Source organism: Dipteris shenzhenensis, chromosome 31, assembly GCF_047967505.1.
Source record: "Dipteris shenzhenensis isolate YYH24624 ecotype China chromosome 31, Dip_SZ_1.0, whole genome shotgun sequence".
Taxonomy (NCBI): domain Eukaryota; kingdom Viridiplantae; phylum Streptophyta; class Polypodiopsida; order Gleicheniales; family Dipteridaceae; genus Dipteris; species Dipteris shenzhenensis.
Genome location: NC_141626.1, coordinates 47,074,229 through 47,097,857, shown reverse-complemented (window position 1 = coordinate 47,097,857; position 23,629 = coordinate 47,074,229). Strand labels below are relative to the sequence as shown.

Sequence of the window (23,629 nt, the reverse complement as noted above, 5' to 3'; positions counted from 1 at the left end):
TGGACTTTTGTCCTTTGAATGTATGCACTAAGAGGGATCATTTTCCTTTGCCATTCCAAGATGAAATACTAGACCAAGTAGCAGGGCATGAGATGTATTCTATATGTGATGGGTATTTTGGGTACTTTCAAATTTGTATTCGGGAGGAAGATCAAAAGAAAACATCATTTGTCACACCTTGGGGAGTTTTTGCTTACAGAGTGATGCCTTTTGGGTTGACCAATGCACTAGCTACATTTCAAAGGTTCATGAGTCAAGTGCTCGAGCCTTACTTGGGAAAGTTCATAAGGGTGTTTTTGGATGATTTTTGCATTTATTCATGGCGCATAAATCACATGGAGAAGTTAAACATGGCCTTAGCTAGAATTAATGAAGCAAAAGGTTGTCTAGATCCTAGCAAGTGTCATTTAGCTCAAGCAAAAGTAGCCTTGTTGGGGCATATTGTGTCTGAAGAAGGCCTGCAAATGGATCTTGACAAGGTTCAAGCAATCATGGCATTGCCAAGTCCTGAGAGTGTCATTAGTGTTCGCAAAATTCTAGGAAAAAGCAAGTATTATCAACGCTTCTGTGATGATTCCATAGAGATAGTGCATCCCATGAACTTGTTGACAAGAAAAGGAGTTTCTTTCCAATGGGGTGTGGAGCAACAAGAGTCTTTTCAGCAACTTAAGGAGGCCATGAGTAAGGGCCCAATATTGAAGCCCCCTTATTGGTCTCAAGACTTTTATGTAAATCAAAGTGTATCTTTGCATTCATTTGGTGCTGTATTGCTACAAAAAGGAGAGGTAGGTAGAATTCAACCCATCTATTATGCCAGCCGACAGCTTACAGAGGTGGAAACAATGGAGCAGCAAGTCCTCTCTTTGGTGTTTTCAGTCACAAAGTTTCGCTCCTATTTATTACCTCGGCCATTTTTCTTCCTTACATCTCAGTCTGTATTAGCATATCTAGTTCGCAAGCCTAATCCTGGGGGGAGATTTGCAAAATGGTTGTCAAAGCTTCAAGAGTTCTCTTTCTCTTGTCACTGAAAATACCACTAGGTCCACTATGGCAGATTTGCTCACAGGACGGGAGGATCTAGGAGAAGAAAAGAGATGTAAGGAGAACATTAAAGATGAAAGGGATACACCACCAACAGCTCTTGTTTTGTATTTTGATGGGGCTTTTAGTCCTTCATGCCAACAAGGAGCCGGGGGGATAGTCTTGATGAATTCTGAAGTTCAAGAGGTGTGGGCAAGAGGACAAGAGCTTCCAGGTATCACAACTAATAATGCAGCTGAGTATAATGCTTTGATTCTTGGTTTGGAGGGTTGTCTTCAAAGTCAAGTAAAAGAATTGGATTCTCAGCTTATTATAAAGCAAATGCAAGGACATTACAAGACAAGAAGTCCTCATTTGAAGGAGCTTAATCAAAAGGCTATGGCACTATGTGGTCAATTTGACTTTTGCAAGTTTGTTCATATAAACAAAAAAGAAAATCAAAGGGTAGATGAGTTGGCTACTCAAGCCATTGTAGTACAAGACCGGGGGGTGGTTTCTTTGGTAGACATTGGATGGCCAAAACTACAAGATGTGAAAGAAGGCATGTTTCCTCGAGGGTTAGCTCCACAACAGAAGCAGAGATTGGTTACTTTTGGCCACGCCTCCATAAGGATGTATATGAATGTCACCAATGGAACATATCAGCTTGAGGATGTTGACGACATGGTGATACCCGGACGCACCAATGAATATCGCCTGAAGTTCTTCTATGCTCGACCACCTTGAGGACCAGCAAACCCTCTCTATCATCACTAGAGAGGATTTGCTAGGGGGAGAAAGATGTGATGCCAAATTTTGATATTTTTTATTTGGCATTGGTATTGTTTTCTTCTATGTTTGATAAGAGTTTGAGAATAGCCTAGCGGCTCTCACTTATTATTTTCTAAGATATTGTATGGGATCAAGAGGATGAGTGGAATGGATCATTGTAAATACCATAGGTATGAATTATAAATACCTTGGTATGGGGTGAGAGTTATTTGTGTATGGGATAATATGAAGTTTTTAGAAAATAGGAAGAGAGTCATATCTTTGCGTGCAAGAATGGTCTGAGTCATGAGTTCTTCACCAAGCAACACTACCTGGAGCTATTCCAATGTCGAAATTTGCCTTTGATTGGCGATACTCTGGACTAGATTCTCGTATCCCTCTCCTAGTCCATTCAGGATGACTTGAACCATTTCTACTAGATTCATGGTCTCTCCTACTGCTGCTACAAGTTGATTGTTGTATCTTTGATCCTGAGTATGTAAGCATGACCGGTTTCACTGCTATTGTGGAAACTCTAGTTGATCTAGTTTTACAATGTGAGAATCCTGGAGGGCTCATAGAGAGGTGCGAACATACCCCATGCTTCTTTTGATGTCTTGATAGTGTTGATTTGTCCTGCATGACATCTTGCACATTCTGTTGGTCAGATGATATGCATACTTGTCTTTCTTGTCCCATTCTGCCTGTGCTCAGGCAATGGCATGATCTGCTATAGGTGCAAAAATTGTTCGTGTAGCTGGAGATCCCGCTATAGATCCCGTTGTTGGGCTGTGACAATAAGTGGAGTAGAGCTACTGCTAGCTGGATCGTCCAATGGTCTAGGTGTAGATCCATCGACATACTCCCATTTGTCCTGAAGTACAAGGATGGTCTCCATTCGATCTTTCCATGTGCCATAATTGGAGTTGTCTAGCTCAGTAGATGCCTCTAGATTGAGGTTGCTAGTCGTAGACATGGTGCAAGAAATGAACTCAAACTGTCCGTGAAATCACAGTCTGTATCAACTACAAAACACTGACTGGAGCAAGTGAAATCTAAACTGTCAGTGAAGGTAGAACTGCAATATATAATCTAATCTAAATTACAAGGCTTGTGGCAAATGATGCAAGAAATAGCTAAGGCTTTACAAGGCTCAAAATGATGTGCACAAATGTTAGAAAATAGCCTGCTGATCCGAAGATGGTAGGGTTTCAAAAAATGTAATGAGTGTGAAACCGCATGTGAGCGTAGGGACTGACTTCGAGTAGGAACTAGTTGGGAATTTCGGGCATGGCTTATATTGGCAACTTGGAGAAATTCAAATCGTCCCCACTATGGCAATCTAGTCTACTCTGATCTAGATCTAGAACAACCATCAATCGAAGAAAAGAACAAAAAATAATTTCTTATATTTGTTTGTTTTAGGTGCTGGGTCAGATGCGTCGATGTAGAGGTTGATGTGCATGTAGGAAGTGGATTTGCCGATGAGGCTCAAAAGTGAGCGATACTTGCACCAAAATGTGTACGTGATATGACAAGCACGTAGAGCATAAAAAATCAAGCATTTTTTCTTTTTGGTGCGCCCCAAATTCTTCCTGGATCAAAAGATACGACTTGATGTAGGTGGAGGGGCAAAAAGGGTGAAAATGTCCTCAGTGATTATGTGGCACTCAGGGGGGGTCACATGTAGAAACAATGTCTGTGGAGGGTGTGGCTCTGGGGCACTGTGTGATGAGGTGGCATGTGGATTCACATGCAGTGTGTGCACAGTGTGCCTAGCAGGGGATTGTGCCATGTGGCAATGATGATGTGGAAGAGCTGACTGAAGAGGTGAGGTGGCACTTTGACTTGGTCAAAGGATGATGTGGCAACTGAGGTCATCCTGATGATGTGGTTGGTGATGTCAAGTTGATGATATGGTCAAAGGATGATGTGGCCTATGCTGACATGGCATGCAAACCTTATCTGATGATGTGCACAAGGGGGTGTCAGCTGACATGGCAGATATGGTCGTGATGATGTGGCAAGATAAGGCCACATGGCCTAATTGTGGAACCAGAATCTTTTGAGATTTTGTTGAAAACTTGGGATTCCGTCCTTTGGCTGGACCTTTGGACGGGATGGTGACGAGAGCCGGGGAGGTCTAGTTGATGGAGCTTTGGAGGGGCTGTGCGAGGTTGACGTTAGAGCGTCTTGGAGCATCGAAGTATTTGTACTAGCCAGTCAACTGCATTAGCTATGGCATTGGTCGTGGGGGCTATTGTAGAGCTGACTAAAGTGCAGTTGTGAAGCTCATTGTAGAACTACGATGCTACAAGAACGACACCACCGACAGTTATGGCTAGGTTGCCTCCTGCTTAGGAGCTCGTTGTAGTCCGTCAAGGCAGAGTCGTGGATGGCACAGGAGCGTGGAGGAGCCACGTGTATCAGCTCATTGATGGCGGTAAGTTGTTGACGAAGGATATGGCAATGAAAGGATCGGTTTCGGTCACGGTTTCAGTCGTGGGCGTGGCGACAAAGGTCGTGGTGACCATCCGTTAATCGTCTATTGATCGTTGAAAGTCAATGAAGCTACCCATGAGCTTCTGGACGAGGCTAGGGGTGTGGCCTAGACTGGCGCTTTGTGCCATCGAGTTGAGGTAAAAAGCCCGTATGGGATGTAGAAAGATCACTTGGAATTGTTGAAGGCACCGTGAGGCGTGCTCACCGTTGGAAGGCTCTCCCTATGGCTCGCTGTTGATGTGTTGATAGCGGCTGTAGCTAGAGTTGGACGCCCGTGGGAGGCTGCTGTGTCGCTATTGGCTGGCTAGGCCGTAGGGTTGTTTGTAGATGTTGTAGGTCGATAGGTCGATTTGTTGAAGTCGAAGCTACTAGCCTTGTATGTTTGCTGTGGTTAGCTCATTGGTAGCCTTCTGTAGACACTACTAAGAGCTTAGAAACCTTTTCGAGAACTAGGATAGCATGTATTTCTCTCGAGTTCTTTTCTCTCAAAAACAGAATAATCTCTCAAGAAGAATGCCTCACTTCAAGAATTCTCTTGGAAATCCCTCGAGAAGGAAATATCTCTCTTACACTTAATGAAATCTCTCAATGAGAATCTAAACAATCACTCAAAGGCATGAACATGAATCTATCTATCTCTCTCACACAATCTCTCAAGAATAGAGATGTATGGTCGGAAAAAACTCTCAACACAATGAATGGAAATCTTCTTAAGATGGATAGAATTCTCTCTACGGAAGTGAAGGGAAGGAACTCACGATCACTCAAGAGAACTCTCAAACTCTCGATCACTCTCACTCTCTCAAGGATCGCAATACCTCAACGAGAGCACACCACAAATGACTAACTGTACACTAGATTTAGTTGAAAATGTAGAATATATACAAACCCATTTAGGGTTAGGCTTAGAGCATCTAACACTTTCCTTTATAGCACTCTATATGTGTTAGTGCTATGCACATGTAATCACATGATGTTGAGTGTGGTCTCTCAACAAGAGGTTCCCGACATAAAGAAAGAAACCAAATGCACTTGTTGGGTTGAGAGGAAAGTGTGTATTGTCTGACATACCCCCTCCCCCTTAGCGGTGTCGAAAAAATTGTTTTAAACACCGGAAAGTGTTCCTCATGAGGGAGACAACAAAAAAAAGTTTAATAACAAAAAAGGATAGAAAGCATGCAATAAGCATGTGGAATTACGGTGGATTGGGCGGACTACTCCATCGGAGGGTGGCTTGAGCATTCACAAATGTCTGGAGTGGCAAAATCATATCGGATGAAATAATTGGAAGGACCACCACCACGCAAGCTCAATTTCGCAGTTGTCCTCGCAGCTTAGGGAGGCCGGCTTGCCCATGAGAAAATCCCCAAGATAGAAAAACTTTGTGTGTGTCGTGTTCAAGGGTACCTTAGAAACCTCTTCTTAACGCAAATACGAGTGCTATAAGATAACATTCCAACGGTTGGGACCTTGGCACTCGAATCATATGGCAAAAAATTAAAGTCGCCTCAAGTAAGAAGGTACCCGTACGTCAGACACGGGATCAATCAGAGGCCGCCACGTCAGCGGGTCAGCCCTTGGTCCTGCCACGTATTCGACACTGCGCCCCGGCTATGGCGGCAACTCACCTGAAATTGGGTACCCAGCTCTGCAAACCCTAATTTCTGAGTCGGCCGATCTGATTGTTTTCCCTGTTCAATCTGCCAAGTACTCTCGATTTTGCTCGGCCTCTCAGATTTGGGAATTTGGTTGCATCGCTTCATTCACCCGCCATGGCGCAGTCATTTTCCCCCATCTCGTCACTTCTTGTTTCGGTTGCTTTGGTGCATATTTTTTGAAAAGTCGTTCGCCCATGTCGTCTGAAACGGGGGTTTCTCTTTAGGGTTTCCCTTTCCCTAGGGTTTGTCGCAGATCTTGTCTTACCATGATCGCGGGCGTGCCGCTTTGCAACCCTTAGTCAACGATTTCAACGAGACGGTAAGTCTCTGCAAAATCTTCCTCGGTGCAAACCCTTCGTCTAACGAAATCTACAAAAACTCGCCCCGTGCGGGTTTGTTGCGCCCAATTTTCATGTGACGAGACGGCTTGGTTCTCGAGCCATTAACCTTGCACGGCCGCTGAGATTAGTCGCTGTGTTGCCCTGGTATAACGTGGGTTTGCGGATACGCGAATGTTATTAACCCTACAGTGTTCATAATCACCATAATTACGCACTGTCGCCAAAGGCTTCATTTGAAAAACAATCTGTTCGTTGAAAAATTATAAGAACCGAACAAATCAATATGGCTGGTCACCCTCATGTATAACATGGTGCAGACATTCATTGCTGAGTACTTTGTTCAATGCTGTTGGCCCTTATGCCCCTTTCCATGATGATAAAACTATGGTTTCTTCCACTATGTATAATCAGAAAAAATCCTGGAACTCTTGTTTGTTGACATGTAATATTAAGTCTGAAAGTGGACAGACATGCCAGAGCTTTATGATATTTGGTTGATGATCGTGAATAAGATTGTTCACTATATGATATTCTGTTCTGACACAGATTGACTTTTGTGACGTCACCCACCCTCTACAATAACACTGCTCAGTGAGATCAGATCTTGGCATCTTATTTGATGGTGTTTCCAAGGGGACATCTGCAATTTGTATCACAGATCATTGGAGGTTGAATGTTGGCAAAACTTTGAGGCGTTTATCCCAGCTAGAAGATGATGGGAAAGGGTGCGGATGGGGGATGGACAGAGGACAGTGGTAGTGTAAGCTCAAGCATTGGGTTTAGCATCAATGGTCCCCTTTCAAAGGGTCTGGATCAGTTACATAGAAGTGAGAGAGTGGGGGCAAGAGCTTGGCCCGGTCGAAGGAGTGTGGATGTTTTTTCACAGGCTCTGAAAGTACTTGCTCTAAAATCTCCTAATGTAGCTGAGGAGGGTCCTACTGCATCGATGCCACTTGGTTCCTCTGCTTTATATTCATCACGTCCGTCTGAAAGTAAGCGGAAGCATCGGGTGAAGAAAGCTGATGTTCTTGGGGTTAATAAGCATAAAGATTATCTTGAAAGCAGCCGAAACAGAGACCATGGTCCTGGTCGGTTTTGGGTCCAGATGGAAGAGTACTTTCGAGAGCCTTCATCAGATGACATTCAACTCCTCTTTCCAAAGACGAAGCTGATTGAACCGAGTAACACAAATGCTTTGGATCCTTTATTTCTGATGCCCCCAGTGGGTCCACTCTATAAAGGCAGTTTGATGGACCAGAATGCAAAAGAAGAAGCCAAGCCTTTAGAGATGTGTGAGCAGCAGGCAGTGCCACCAGTGGTTCCCTTATATAGTGACAGTGGTTCAGAGGACAATGCAAAAGACGTCAAGTTCACGACTGTGCATCAACCTCAAACAATCACAGGAGTGAAAAGAAAATATCTGGCAGCAAGTCCCATTGGGAAAAAGAAGCAGCAGCTTACGATGTCAGGCACTGAATCAATAACAACAGTAATCTGCCCTCCTGAAAGTGATGATGATGAAGAGCTTTGCCATGTATGCTATGGAGGTGATAGCGATGAACAGAATCAGATTTTGTTCTGTGACTCATGTAATGTTGCAGTCCACCAGGAATGTTATGGCATCAAAGTCGTTCCTGATGGCCAGTGGCTGTGCTCTTTATGCTCCTACAGGAACCAAACACATGGGGAGGCTCTCCCAAGCCAGCTGCCTGATTGTGTCTTATGCTCTGTAAAAGGAGGGGCATTAAAGATGGTCGCCACAGGTCAGTGTTCTGATAAAGATCGTGCGAAAGGTGGCTTTGCACATTTGTTTTGCTGCCAGTGGATCCCAGAGACATTTATCCACGACATAGAGATCATGGAACCTATAATGAACGTGGAAGGAATAAGAGATGAGAGATGGAAGCTCCTGTGCAGTGTCTGCAAAGAAAAGCATGGGGCTTGTATCCAGTGTAGTCATGGTAATGTTCTTTACATGAAGCCTATGACCTTTTTCTCTATAGCAATTTATCAGGTTGCTAAACAGAGTTACATTCATAAGTAGATATGCCTTGAAGGCCTTTATTTTTCTCAAAAGTAGATGTTGTGAATTTGAAGCGAGAGTATAGTGTTGCCCAAGAGACTATGCGGGTCTTTAGAAACCCAATATAGCTGTTTATGCTTGGGCACTGATGACGAACGTCCCTCCATGCTTTGTTCTCTTGTACATGTTTTTTTGAACCTGCTTTTTACTCATCATGATGACATGCTATGGGGAGTGTGAAATAAGGGTTGTCTGCTGGGCTTGTGTGTTTTCAGTAACCCAAGCAGCATCAAAAGCCTGCTTGAGTCAATGTGTGTGTTGGGATCTCAATTGCATTTTGTTTGTACTTGAAAGGGAGGCTCATTATTTTATGTGGGGGTTGTTTTTAATCACTAGTTCCTGTGATGGAGTGACTTTCACATAATGAGTCAGGGTGTGTCGTGCTTACCTATGCCTATGCATGCACGTCTATGTACATCCATCCATTCATCCATTTGTGTGCATTTATCCATCCTTCGATACATACGTACATACATACATATGTGTGTCTCTGTACACCTGCACGCGCACACCTGCACGCGCACACAAACTTTGTGTGTAAGGTGTGCTTACCTTATCTCATTTCTTGGACCTTATCGAATTTCTTTGTTTTGGATGCTGAGAATGTGTCTAGGGAATTGAACTGATATTTGTTTCCTTCTTGTTTGCTATTTTTTCCTTTGAATAGGTATGTGCGCGACAGCATTCCACCCTCTTTGTGCAAGACAGGCAAAGCTTCGAATGGAGGTTTCCAGCAGGGAGGGTAGTGATGATGTTAGTGCCTAACAGCTGTCGTTTGTAAAAAGAATTTCTACTGACATTTTGGAGGCTGAATTTCTGGTGTTTTTTGTAGGTCATTTGAAATGGGTTTTCTTCTGCTGCATGCATTCACCTTTGTTTGGACTCTTTTGTTAAGTACTACAATTCACTCTTCTTTTCAGATCGATCTCCGTGCATTTTGTTTGAAGCATTCCACACAGGGGGGCAAATTGCCAGCTAACAGGCATGCAGGACCTGAAGTGGAATCTGGAATATTGGAGGTTAAAAGTATGAGCTATGCCTTGGTAAATGAAGATTCAATTACAGCAGGTGAGCAGACGGGGGTGGTTGGCAAGGTTGAAAATTTGTCAATCGAAGCAGCAGATGATGCTGGAATTGAGAGAGTGTCAGAGTATCCTAAGATCAACATGATCTCTAAAGATGGCATCATAACAGATTGGAAATGTTCACCTGAAAAACAGTCGGGGAAAATGGAAGCTGCTACTCCAAAGGAAAGACATGGTTTTGACGTTGCAGAAATCTTTCAAAATGAGGACTACAATACCATGCCGGAGTCCATTGAAAGGAAAAAACTGCTCAAAACATATCGCAATAAAAAAGAGAGACTTGAGCAGAAATTAGTCCTTGAGAAAGATTTTTTGTCCAGGGATGTGGCATTATCAATTGTGAAAGATGTAGGGTGTACAGGGAAGCGATATGCAGAGAGACAGGTGCTTCCTGATGCTGAAACAGGAGGGGAAGTCATTCCGGTATGTGATCATAGAGCTTAGACTAAATCCACCATAAAAGTTGCTTCTGAGATGGATCATTTGGATACTATTGTTGATTGTAAAGTAACGATGGAATGTAATGCTCCTAGGAAACTGCGCCTTCCAACTTTGGCACTGCATCAGATGTGGGTTTTGATGAGGAGAGGCGACAGCGCGGGCTAAGTGGGGAAGCAAGTACCAGTCAAGATATCTCCTTAACTCCTCAAACTTCCGGACAACTGTGCAGTTTTTCAATTTTGCGAAAGGTGACCTGTTTTCTTTCAGTTGATATGTCATTTATGGGTGGTGTTTAAGGTTAGAACTCTTGATAATAAAACTCGAAGTGGCATGGTAAGCTGTTATTGAGCATACTCAGGCACAGGATTGCTCTAGGATATTGTCTAAAATGGCCTCCATATTTAACAAAAAATTTTGTAATGGTTTGAAAGGCAACCAAATAAATGAATTGCAATACGTTGACCTGGTCCCCGCGTGCATATGGTCTCGCCTTGATTCTATGGGTCTAGAGCTGTGGAAAATTATCAATTTAAATGAAACAAATCATGTACCTGAAAATTTCAGAGAGATTCAAACGCTTATAGCAGCTTTGTAAGGCTATATAGCTTTCTGCTCACAAAGTTTATTCACTGTTGAACAGAGACTTCCAAGAATAACATCAATGGAGGTTCGCTGATGAAGGCAACAAAGTTGTTAGTCAGGTTCACCTTTGTAGCAAATTGAAGGATGTGATGGAATATTGAATGGAGCCATGCAAAAGCTATGAAGGGACTGATAAGAGCAGGATAGTTTTGCAGGACCTCCGATAATCAAGGCTTTTGTTGAGCTTGTCTTATTTATGGCTCCCTTGTCAGAAACCTCTTTTTTTGTATCGGTCGAACTTGACAATTAGCCAGGCATCCTAGGGTATTAGCTTGCTGGGGGCATTCACTTGCCAGCTTTTCTGCTATGCGCTGGTTATAATGAAGAAGGTCAATTACCCAGGTCTGTATGTGCATGAATTAGTCTGAGTTGGCTAGCCCTTGGAGATCAGCCTGACCAAGGTCATGGCAAGGAGGGTTCTCCTGGCCAAGGTTGGCTTATGCCTTCTTTGGCTATGCCTTCAGCCTTTAGGGCATGGTTGTGTCAACATTACCCTGGGGAATCATTGCAAACCTACTGTGGATATTACTGCTGACAGGATGTTATCCACAGGCTGGTGGCTCCATTGTTGGGTTTGCATTTGATATAAAAACAGGTATGACTTTTCTTCAGCTTATTCCCATTCAAGGGCATGTGATCACTTTAGAGTTCCAACAAGCTTATGAGCTTTTAATTTCTGGGTCAAATTGGACTGGAGAATGCAATACAGGACCTTTGTACAATATAATTCTGTTTGTAAGCAACCTTCTAGGCTGGTGCAAATTTATATCCTTGGAGAAGATGAGACAACCTAAAAGAGCTTAAAAAACAATAATTAAAAGCCCACATCTGAGCATGGTGTGAAGATGTGAGTTCTGAATTGTTTGAAGAAACATTGAACTCTAGAAAGTCCTTTTCCTGAGTCTGCGATCCAGCTGCTTCTAGGTGAATTATCAGAATTAGTGAGTATTTTTTGTCCTTTATGGATGGTGTGCTGAGGGTTCTTGTGAAAGGAAAACAGACTTTGAGCCCTCAAACTTAAGAGGGTGTATACAATTGATGGGCTAGAGAGCCTGTTTTGCAGGTGTGTGTTATGATTAGTTTTCTTTTCCACAAAACTATTGCACGTTCTATGAGAAACAAAGAATTATCCATGGTACTCAACGTCACTCTAAAAGGAGTCTCAGGCAATTACTGCATTGAGTGACAAACATCACTGACAGAGGAAGCCTACCTCTCAAAACAAGGTACATTCAAGCTGGTATCTGACATTTGTGTGTAGGTCACACTAAGCAAGATTATGCTTAAACCAAAAGCTACAAGTTGCAATTTAAAGACTGCTCTTTATGAATGTACAGCTGCTATAGATAATCTCTGTTCACCTTGTGAATGAAGGGGCCACCTAGGGAGTATTGGTATAAGAAAAGATGATCCATAGACATGCCACAAGAGTGGAACCATCTAGTGGCTTGTGTGTACCCTTGCTTCTCATCGTCCTCGGCTGTGAGCTGCATGAGTGGCCAGAGAGTCCTCCGTGGTAACCTTTTTGTATCGTGTCATTTTGGCTATACTGTTGAGCTGCATTGAGGTTAATGATGATCTGAAAAGAGGCATTTGTTTGCAAAGGTGTTGCTTGTGAACTCTGAGTATGATAATGTATCGGGAGATAGACTATCCTCTCTCCTGCTCAATACTAACTGCAACTGCAAGATGATGCACTCGATACACAAAGTGATGGCTGTGGATGTGAGTGAGAGAATCAGAGGGCGAGAATATAACTGAAATGTAGAATACAATTGTATGGAGGGCTGAAGCCCTCAACTGCAAAACTGGAAAGAAACTAGACTACCTAGAGGAGGTGAATCCTCACTGGATCCCTGAAGAGGTTGAGGCTACCCTGCTGGTCTGCTGCGGGGAGGCCTGGCTCTGCTGCTTTGAAGGCTTGAAGGCCTGAGAAGTGGATGAGAAGTGAAGGCCAAGGGGGCTACTTTTATAGGCCCCCCTCGGGCCTCAAAACTGACCGACCAGTAGGCTGCTGGCCCACTTACCAGGCTGCTTCCTCACCGACCGTGGCAGCTGACTGGCCACGTGGTAGGTGCTGATGTCAGTGCTGCCACGTGGCAGCTCCTGCGCTGGCTGCGTGTACTCCTGTGCTGTCTACGTGACAGTCAGCATGGCCACGGGATGTGGACGCCCGTGACATCCCCTTCTGCTGAAACTCAAACCTAGGGTAAGAGAGAAAGCCGCCTTGTATGCTGCAAGAAGGTCTGGATAGTCTGCGAACAAATCTTCCTCCACCCATGGTGCTTCGTGGGAGCTCTTGTGCTTGAACTTGACTGCGTACAAACATTGTCAATTGCCTTTTCCTCTTTTGACCCGATGAAGTTAAATCTGCTCCACGATCTCGGCCTCATCAACAACTTCAGGCTGCTCCACATCTGGTACTGTGGTTAGTGCTGGACCTTCATATGGTTTGAGCTAGGACACATGAAATACTGGGTGCATGGTCCATGTCGAAGGTAACTGCAACTTCATGGCCATGTCGTTCACTGCCTTGATGATTGGAAAGGGTCCAAAACTTTGATGAGAAAGCTTCGGGCACTTCCTTCTAATCTGCTTGAGACGTTTCTTCATGATCTGCAGGTAAACCTAGTGCCTTTCCTTGTAACTTACGTCATGTTTGTGCTTGTTGGCTTGTGTTCGGTAGGTCTCTTGGGCTTTGGCAATGCGGTCCTTGACTAACTCCATGACCTGCTCATAGGTCTCTGTGATGCGATTGGCTTCGTATACCTTCTTGGATGTCTTGGTGAGAAGGGACTTGAACTTCTTGCCGAAAGTTGCTCACAGAGAGTCCGACCCACGTCGGAAGAATGGGTGTTGTTCAGGATCCCTTGAACTGTGAAGAACCACACTTTTCGAAAATGCAAATGTGTGCAATGCATGCAGAATTTGAATGCCGATTGGCCCTCCAATGGGGAAGAGCGCCCTCGTGAGAGTACTTGTTTCTTTTTCGACCTACATGCAAGGTGGGAGAGAGATGACGGATGAATGCAATGTGGTAGAAAGAATGCAACGTGAGATTCACAATGAAAGGGTGATACCCTTTCATTAATGTCCCTTGAGATCACTCAAGTTCCATCTTCCCATTTACACCTACCCTTAGCCTATGACCCATGCACCTACCATTCAATGCACTCTAATGCACCCTTTCCCTTTCCTATTGCCCCTAGGACCTAGACACGTGTGTGCACATCTTTATTACTAATCATTGGCCAATGTTACATAGTTTTGGCGGTACTATTTACACCGCTTGATCGATCATAAATACAAACATATAACTGCACCATCAAATTGGCGCCTAACAATAATAAAGTTCTAATGACTATTAATTAACTAAATAATCATTTCTCTTGTCATGACACTCCCTCCTGCTTGAATGAGCAGAAGTCCTCTTCTGGATTATTGCTTGTCTCTTCCTCTTATGTGCACTTTCTCTTGTTACTTCTGCCATTGCATCGCCTCTTTGTAATTTGCGAGTATCTGTGGAAAATCTGTAAAGAACTCTTCTTCCATCCATTGTGCATCACTAGCTGGCTGGTTTTTAAACTTCAGTAAATACATATATCTCTTCTTTCCACGAGTACTCTTCTCTTTATGGTACACGATTTGTTCCGGAGTAAGAACTTCAGTCCCATCTTCAAGTTCGGGTTCTTCTTGATGCTGAGTATCCGAAAATGCAGAAGTATCGCCATGGTATCTCTTCAAATTGCTCACATGAAAGATGTTCTTCATACGCCAGTGGGCTGGTAACTTCAGCTCATACGCTCTGGATCCTTCTTCTGGATATAAAGCTGCTGAAATCTGAAATGGACCATAAAACTTCGGTGCTAGCTTGACATGTTTGGTACTTCCTCTCACTGACTTGATTCTTCTTTTATCAATCTTCAATAAAACCCAATCATCCTCCTTGTAATAAACTTCTTTTCTTTTTTTATTGGCTGCCTTGGATTGTTGAACCTGGGCCTTCTTAATATGTTCTTTTACCTGCTCAATAACCTGTGACATATCCTCAGCAAACTGGTCAGCAGCAAAAATTCGCTCCCCCAAGTGTGTTATTGGAGTGGGTAAACATTGCCCATAGATGATTTCAAATGGGGCTTTCTTGGTGGAAGTATGTACAGTGTTATTATAAGCAAACTCTAACATGGGTAAGAACTCTGGCCACCTTCTAGGTTGGTCATGGACATAAGCTTGAAGTAAAGTAATTATGGTTTGATTGGCATTCTCACTTTGTCCATCTCCTTGAGGATGGAAGGCTGTCGTAAATTTCAGTTTGGTTCCGAGATTCTCTTATAGAGCTGTCCAAAAGTTGCTAATGAAACGGCCATCATTATCGGATACAATGGATTTTGGTAACCCATGTAACCTGAAGATTTCCCTAATGAATAACCTTGCTGTTTCAGGAGCAGACAACTCTTTTTTACAGGGAATAAAATGAGCTTTTTTACTCAGCCTATCTATAACAGTGAAAATCTGCTCAAACTGACCAACCTTGGGGAAACCAAACACAAAATCCATTGTAATGTGTTCCCACCTTTCAGAAAAGGCATGACCAAAAACTCATAATGTCCAGTGAGAGTGCGAAAAGCAGTCTTATGTTCATGCCCAGCTTTCATACGAAGTTGATGATAACCAGATTTCAAATCCAATTTGCTAAAAACTTTAGCACCTTTAAGCATATCCAATAAATCATCCACTCTTGGAATTGGATACCGGTTCTTAATCGTAAGTTTATTCAAAGCACGGTAATCTATACACATACGATATGATTCATCCTTCTTCTTAACCAATAATACAGGTGCTCCAAATGGAGAACTGCTTGGTCGAATCAGGCCTTTTTGCAACAGATCTTCAATTTGTTTTTCTACCTCCTTCATTTCTATCCTGTTCATCCTATATGGGGCTCTACATGGAGGAGAAGCTCCTGGCTCTAAGTCTATGGCATGATCATCTTCTCTCTCCATAGGCAATTCGAATGAGTCATCTCTTGAAAATCGATCCTCATAAGCTCTAAGGAACTCATTTCTCTTCCGATCTTCTTTTGAGATATGAAGATCTCGTGAATCCCGTATATACACAAGATTACAATCTACCCCTCTTTTTACCAATCTTTTCGCTTGGGTAGGAGTAATCAATGGAATTGTATACACGTCCCGATCCCCTACGATCCTTATGTTTTCATCCTTATGTACAAAGCAAAAATGATGAGTATGAGGATGAATAGCAGGGTTAAAATCATACCGCCATGGTTTACCTAGAATCATGTCAACGTCTTGTAAAGGGGCTACTAGAAAATCCCTTCGATCTCTATATTTTTGTATATGAAAAGGAATATTTCGTACTATGGATGTGTCTTCTTCATTGTGTTCCCTAAAAGCTCCTGAGAGCGACATGTTTTTTATAGGTTTTGGTTTAAGATGGAGTAATTTTGCCAATCTATCACTTACTAAGTCATAATTACATCCATCATCTAGGAGAACCACTATTCTCTGTCCATTCACGAATCCATACACCTTAAAAAGGTCATGAGGCCCAAAGGTATTGGCTGAATGGACAGCATTCACTATTGGCTCAATAGTCACAGTAGATTTCGAGGGTGACAAGGTAGAAGCCTCACCCTCCTGCTTGGATGCCTTGGCTTTCCCTTTTATTGAATTCGTCTTGGCAATCTTAGCCAAGAGAACGGGACACTTATGCCATACGTGCCCTGACTTATGTTTCTTACAACCGAAACATTTTCCTTCCTTAATCAACTTCCTCTTCTCTTCGTCAGTCATAGAAGGAAATGGCACCCATCCAAGCTGTTCACATTCCTTACAAGAGCTTTACCCTTCCTTTTATTATTCTTAAACCGGTTTGGTTTCCTAAAAGTGGGTATATTATTGGTCTTAGATGATGACCCATACTCCTTATTGAAGGGTTTACGAGGATTCAGTTTTCTCTCGGCTATTTCAGCCAGCTTAGTGAGGTCCTTAAGCGTGGTCGGGTTAAACATTTCAACCTCGTACGTTACTTCTGGGCTTAAAGCTGCTAAATACTTCTTTCTCCTATCTTCCTCACTCTTTTCGGGTAACTCTAGAGATAGTTTCCAAAATCTGGCTGTAAAATCTGCATTACTCTCATTATCGAACTGCCTAAACCTCTCCCAACGAAAGGTTAGGTTCTCTTCATGCCTCGGTGGCATGAAAGTGGTTTTCAGTTGCTCCACAAATTTAGCCCATTCATGAATAGGCTCTTTTCCTGTTTGTGACAAGGACCACCACATTAGAGCATCCTTCTGCAGATGCAATGTGGCAAGAGCAAGCTTCTCTTGCTTGGTCTTGTCTTGATGGGCAAAGTATAGCTGAAAATGACGAATCCAATTGAGGATTTTGTCAGCCTCCCTTGCCCCATCATATTTGGGGAACTCAATTCTCTCTCGCGGTTGGAATTTGGACCTCTTAGAAGGGTTACTCAACTCTTCATCCCCGAAGTTTAAAGTCCTCTTAGTCCCTAATCTTGTCATAATGGACTGCTCAATCATATTGCTAAGCTGGAAAACCAGCTTATCAACAGGAGTCTCCTCTCTTCCTCTTGCACTTGGATTATAATCCATGTGTATTGGGTTTTGAGTTGAAGGCGTGAACTCATCACCTTGTTCTTGGCTGGTCTCCTTTCTTCTTTCATTACGAAAGGAGAACTCCCTATCAGTAGGTTCTTGAAGGAGAGACTACTGTAAATCTATTTGTGGGTTATCATACTCAAGATGTGTATAACTCTCACCTAATCCATCCTCTTCAAGAGGGGGTGAAGGTGTTCTTTCTCTCTCTCCTTGGGGTAATGGAGGAAAAGAAATAAGTTCATTGTTATATGTCCCTTCCCCTTCCATTCCTTCCTTTTAGTAATACAAGAGAGAAAATGTCTTGCTGTAATTTCAAAAAAGAAGGTTTATTTTACAGCAAACTTCAAGTGTTGTAGAGGTGGTGGTACTTATCCGACTCCCGCTTCGTTTGTGTTGAGAAGACACTTAAAATCACCTCCTTTCCCTTCTCTTTCAAGCTTTTCTTCTTGTATTTCTGCTGTAAACTGGTACGCTCCGTTTGGGCTACTTGTTTTGAGCGGATTGGAGCTCTAGAAACCGTTATAGGGGTTACTTGATGGGTGGATCACTCCCTTAAAATCTTATTCCGATCCGACTTCCGGTTAGGTAGAACGTGAATCCCTTTTTCTCACGGTTCGCCGTTCGCCGTTGAAGGCCAAAATTTTTCAGAAAAATCCCTTGTCTCAGAACCTCGAGATCGGTCAGTCGTGATCCTTTTCCGCCAACCTCTCTTGCGACTTCCGTCGTTCGCAACTGTCGCCCTCTTCTTGTCCCGCTCGTGGATCGTCGCCGCTCTGATACCAAATGTGAAGAACCACACTTTTCGAAAATGCAAATGTGTGCAATGCATGCAGAATTATTGGCCCTCCAATGGGGAAGAGCGCCCTCATGAGAGTACTTGTTTCTTTTTCGACCTACATGCAAGGTGGGAGAGAGATGACGGATGAATGCAATGTGGTAGAAAGAATGCAACGTGAGATTCACAATGAAAGGGTGATACCCTTTCATTAATGTCCCTTGAGATCACTCAAGTTCCATCTTCCCATTTACACCTACCCTTAGCCTATGACCCATGCACCTACCATTCAATGCACTCTAATGCACCCTTTCCCTTTCCTATTGCCCCTAGGACCTGGACACGTGTGTGCACATCTTTATTACTAATCATTGGCCAATGTTACATAGTTTTGGCGGTACTATTTACACCGCTTGATCGATCATAAATACAAACATATAACCGCACCATCAAATTGGCGCCTAACAATAATAAAGTTCTAATGACTATTAATTAACTAAATAATCATTTCTCTTGTCATGACATGAACTAGGGGTAAGCACTATTCTCAGCGGGACTGAGCTTCTGCAATATACCATTTCAGAATATCAAACGATAACTTGTTGTAGATTTCTGACTCGCCATCTGACTGCGGATGAAAATTGCTGGAGAAATTGAGCTTGGTACCAAAGTTGTCGAACAGGGCTCTCCAAAAATGATTGGTGAACTTGGAATCTCTGTAGGAAACAATGATACGGCCAGACATCGGATTCCACCATCCGAGAAATAAACGAGCTATGTCTTGTGCGTTGATGGTACCTTTGCATGGAATTAGCATGAGAAACTTGCTAAAGCTGTCCACGATGGTCAGGCAGATGGTGTTCCTGGTACCAATAGCTGGTGGAAGGTTTGTAGCAAAATTCATGCTGATCTGCTCAAAGGGTTGGTTTGGAATCTTGAGGGGCTGGAGTAATCCTGGTAGCTTCCCATGAGATACCTTTACTTGCTGGCACACCTGGCAATGAGACACACATTGATGAACATCATTGCGTAAATGAGGCGAGAAAAACCTTCTCGAGAGTACCTGCGACGCCTCTCTGTCCGTCTGTTGGAGAATCATGCATATCGTGGAGTATGGTAGCACGGCATGAGGGCAACACACAAAGTCGTCCTTTGAAGAATAACCACCCATCATGTATAGCATAGTCGCTTGGGCATTCGTCAAGCATGACTTTGTTCCAAGGTGTCTGGAAATCTGCATCCATATGGTATTGGTTGCACATCTCCTCGATAGAAGACTCTTGGACTATGGAAATAGAGGTGACCATTCCTCCTCTTCTGCTAAGAGCATTTGCCACAAGATTCTCTAATTCGGGTTGTACTCGTTCATGCCGCCAAACTGTTGAAAAGGTTGGCTCCATCTGGTTTGTCAATCGGACCACTGAGCGGTGGGCATGGTTTGAAGTCACCAAACTACTGAAAAATCTGGATCCATCTGGGTTGTTGATTGGACCAGTGAGCGGCGGGCATGGTCTGAAGCCATCGCAAGGCATGATGATTTGTGCGAACTGTGAAATCCTGACCATAGAGAAAATGTTTCCATGTCTTGAGGGCATGGATGACTGCACATAACTCCTTGTCATAGATTGAGTATTTGGTCTCTATTGGAAGAAACTCATGTCCCTCGAATGCTACGGGGTGACCGCTCTGCTCCAGAACCACATAGGTGCTGGCATCGGTCCATACATCGAAGGGTTGATCCCTTTGTGCCAATGCTAGGCACTGTGCTGTCCTTCAACTGGGTGAACTGCGATTTTTGCCAAATCCTTGATACGCTTTGGGTAGGCTTGGCAAATGCCCATAAACATCTGAATCTCGTGTGCTATGGTAGGCACCTCCCACCTATAATAGTTGGGTCCAGCCAACACCTGTCAGAGTGATGATGTACCCCAAATAAAGAAAAAACTGCTTTTCTTGGCATTGATGTACAACTGGTTGCCCTTCAAAAGTTGAAGAACTTGCTGAACGTGCTTCACATGCTGTTTTGGATCCTTCTAGAAAATCAAAATGTCGTCGAGGAACACAAAGACACTCTTACCGATCAACGGTTTGAAGATTTGAAGCATCATACGGTTGAAGGACACAAGTCCCCCTGTGAGACCGAAGGGCATCACCATGAACTCATGTTGGGCTTATCTGGCGGAATGCCGTCTTTTAAATATCCGGCTCATGAATTCGGATCTGATGGTACCCACTTTTTGGATGAAATTTTGAGAACATCTTGGCTTTGTTAAAACACTCCAAGATGTAGTCGATCCTTGGCATGGGGAACTTGCTCTTGATTGTTAGCTTGTTCAATGCGCGGTAATCCACACATTCGAGCTGAATTGTCCTTCTTCTTGACGAGCTGCGTACGGTGAGTTACTGGGGCGGATGAGGCCACTACATAACAACTCCTCTAACTGTTGCTCAAGCTCCTTCTCCATGATTGAGACAGTAAGGATGTTTGCTGGGAGGAGGTGATTCAGGCAAAAGCTCAATACGATGGTCCTCTGGTTCACTGTGTGGTAAGGCTAGGGCAAGCTCGATGTGAGGAAAATGTCCTAGTACTGTTGAAGCAAAGCTTCATGTCAACGGAAGATATGAAGACTATGTCATCCGCATATAGCAATATCTGTATCATCAAATCGGCTAGTAGTGATCCCTCAACAACACACGCATTGCTCTTCGCTTGCTTTGTATTTTCATCCTTTTGCTTTTTGACACAGAATCTTTCGATGTGGCCTGGCTTGCAACAATAGTAACACGAACGAGCATCTGCCTTCAAATCTTTGGTTGCTTTTCGTTCTCCCTTTGCCATATAAGCAGTATCTCTAGAAAATAAAGTCTCCTCATGTTTCTCCTCACTCATGAGCAATCCCACACAGTTGATGAAATCGGCTTCATCATCTAATCTTAAGATTCGAGTAGTTTCACTATACCTTGAGGGCAAACTCTTCAGTAGTATTGCTTTCTGATCATCATCTTCAACCTTGGAGCCAAGTTCATGAAGCTGCTTTAGCAAGGCTTGCATGCGGTTCAAAAATGTCGCCATATCTTCGTTGTCATTCATGTGACAATTTCACTCCAAATAAAGCTTCTAGTATTGTCCAGTTGTTTGCTACAGGTTTCGTAACATCCAGAAGTGGAAGTAATCTTCACCTAGAGCTCTCCCCATCATCCCGATAGCCTTATCATTGTCCTCCTTCCACATGCGCTTCTTAGCTTCACCAGTAGTCGGTTCTTTCTCTGTGCCAAAAACAATGCCCCATAAGCCTTTTTGCATGAACCGGGTAATTGCTAGGTTGCGAAATTCCTACCTATGAACTTAACAATTGACACCTCAGACTTGGTCTTCTCTAGGGACTCCATGCATGCAAATTATCACGCACTATTCGACTCGGCCAAGAGTTGGCAGCACACGTCAATCAACACTTCCAACGACCCTTGGGAATGGCTGCGAACTTTGCCCCTCAGTCTGTTGTTCTTCCACTCGAAAGTACAACCATCGATGTAGAGGCTTGCTGAATCGTGTCTCTTTATCCCGCTCATAGATACCTATCTCTGAGACAGTTCTATCCTATGGATCCGATCTTGAGTTTCTCAGGCTTTCAGAACCGACTTACTCTGATACCACTTGTTGGAATGTGCAAATCAAACCTCAGTGAGATCCACTCTTCACATATACACAATTAAAGCACATGCAATGATCAACCAGTACCTTTGTAAACTATGAATACGTATAGACGAAAAGTCAACAAACTACTCGACCCATGATCTCGCCTCACCTCTACTAAGTTTGTCGGCGGTTACGAAGCTTGTAAGACTTGACTCGCGATCCTAACACGGATATGCAGCTGCTCTACTAGGAAGCTTCTTCTATAGACTAGGGCTTACAGCACTCTGGCTCGTGGCCTGGACAAAAGGACTGAGTACATCGTCAACATGGTACTTTGTAGAAATCGTTGGGAGCCAGGGTCCAGGGTTCACTGCCTCGCCATGCAATGTCTAGTTGCTTCTACTACACTATCGTCGGCCATCGCATGTCGACCAATCATCACACACTATCCAAACCTTAATCACACAATTGCCCCTATAAGGATCATTCCTCCAACAATAGCGATTGCTGATCTCATAGTACACAGGGCATCTGAAGGTGAAATACTCCTCCAACGCAATCTCTTGACTATCACATAGTGTGCAAATGCGACCCTCTCTATGAATGCCCTCTTCCAGTCCACTCTCAATACAAAGTTTGTGTGATGAGACACGGAACTGCCCGATAGATATCCTCAAGGAGTGGGGGAGGTAGATTTGTGTGTATCATGGTGGATCAATAAAGCCGTTTGGTGAAATCCGCAAGCAATGGCCCCTACAAAACCAGATAAACCCTTTGGTCACCACACTTCAAGGTGACTTTGTTTCCGATTGCCAACTAAATTGTATTCCTGAGTTAAGGTTGTTCTCGCTCTATGGCAACAAGTGGTGGCTTCCACTGAAAAAATTGCCTCGCTTAGCGGCAGCAAGTGGTAGCTTCCACTCAAATAATTGCCTCGCTTAGAGGCAGCAAGTGGTAGCTTCCACTAAAATAATTGCCTACTACATGGTAGCTACCGCACAATCATTCGGTAGCCACCACATATGGATTCAATGGACTGGTAGCTCTCGTGGCATTGTCGCTAGTGGTAGCAACTGATAGCTACTGGTGGCAATTGGTAGCAAGTGCTTACCAAGGGATGTGTTTCTGTTGCTCTAGCTTAGTGGCAACAAGTGGTAGCAAGTGCTATGGCTCTGTTGCTCCCGCTTAGTGGTAGCAATTGGTAGATTGCACATTGCCTGCTCTTTGTTTGTGGTAGCAAATGGTATCTTCCACTGAAGCAATTGGCCACCACCCATGGTAATGGCAGCAATGGGTGCCTAATGACGAATATCATGCCAATTTGTGGTGGCTACCACTTACTACAAGAACAAGAGCACTCATACTTAACAGACGTGGTAGCTACTACTCAATTATTTCTTAATCACTTACAGAGCTCCTACTTCAGTACTGTTGGTAGAACTCGGTAAGTGCCAGCAATGGATGTCAATGAGACAGAGGGGGTCTCAATGATGTATTAGAAGGGGGGTAATCTGTCTATGTTGTGAGCCCTAGGCTCTCAACCCACTACATGTGTGCATATCAGTACCTCTGTTGCCAATGCCATGGATGAGGATAGGACCAACGTGCACTGTCTTGTAGTGTAAGAGCCATACTCTCTGATGCGGTAGAGATACATGATAACTTGGAACGCTGCATGAAGCTATAGTGGGGATGCTCCGAACTCAGCCAATACTATCTGATGTGGGACTGAAGGCTTACTGTAGATCATCTGTTAAAAGCATGAGGACCTGAAGCCTCTCAAGTGGGGCCTAAATAGGTCTGGCCCCCAACAAGGGCTGCGTAAGCTGGGTGGACCGAAGAGTCAAAGAGAAGAGTCCTGGTCTGAGGATCCTAGAAGCGAGAGAGAAAGCATTGCCACTCAAGTCTAGCAAGTGTAGCATATCCTCTGCTTTGTCGGGCATGTAGTGCTGATCGCATCTCGAAGATCGGGCTGACCCCCAAGTATGTGTAGGATGCAACCTCCACTAGTTTTACTCAGGTTGACCTTCAAAT

The 23,629-nt window shown here is 43.7% G+C and overlaps 1 protein-coding gene across 2 annotated transcripts in view; it reads left to right on the top strand.

The window, feature by feature from the left end:
• Positions 1 to 5,854: 5,854 nt before the first annotated feature.
• LOC147881546 (PHD finger family protein) overlaps positions 5,855 to 23,629 on the top strand; it is a 59,849-nt gene continuing 42,074 nt past the window's right edge. Inside the window, exons 1-5 of one of the 2 annotated variants that reach the window (XM_087402312.1) lie at positions 5,855 to 5,931; positions 6,839 to 8,253; positions 9,043 to 9,128; positions 9,296 to 9,883; positions 9,994 to 10,149. In XM_087402312.1, the coding sequence (XP_087258438.1) occupies positions 7,005 to 8,253; positions 9,043 to 9,128; positions 9,296 to 9,883; positions 9,994 to 10,149 (2,079 nt within the window). In that variant the 5' untranslated portion in view covers positions 5,855 to 5,931; positions 6,839 to 7,004. Of the gene's footprint in view, positions 5,932 to 5,979; positions 6,271 to 6,838; positions 8,254 to 9,042; positions 9,129 to 9,295; positions 9,884 to 9,993; positions 10,150 to 23,629 lie in introns of those variants that run through there. The other variant, XM_087402311.1, reaches the window with a different exon arrangement.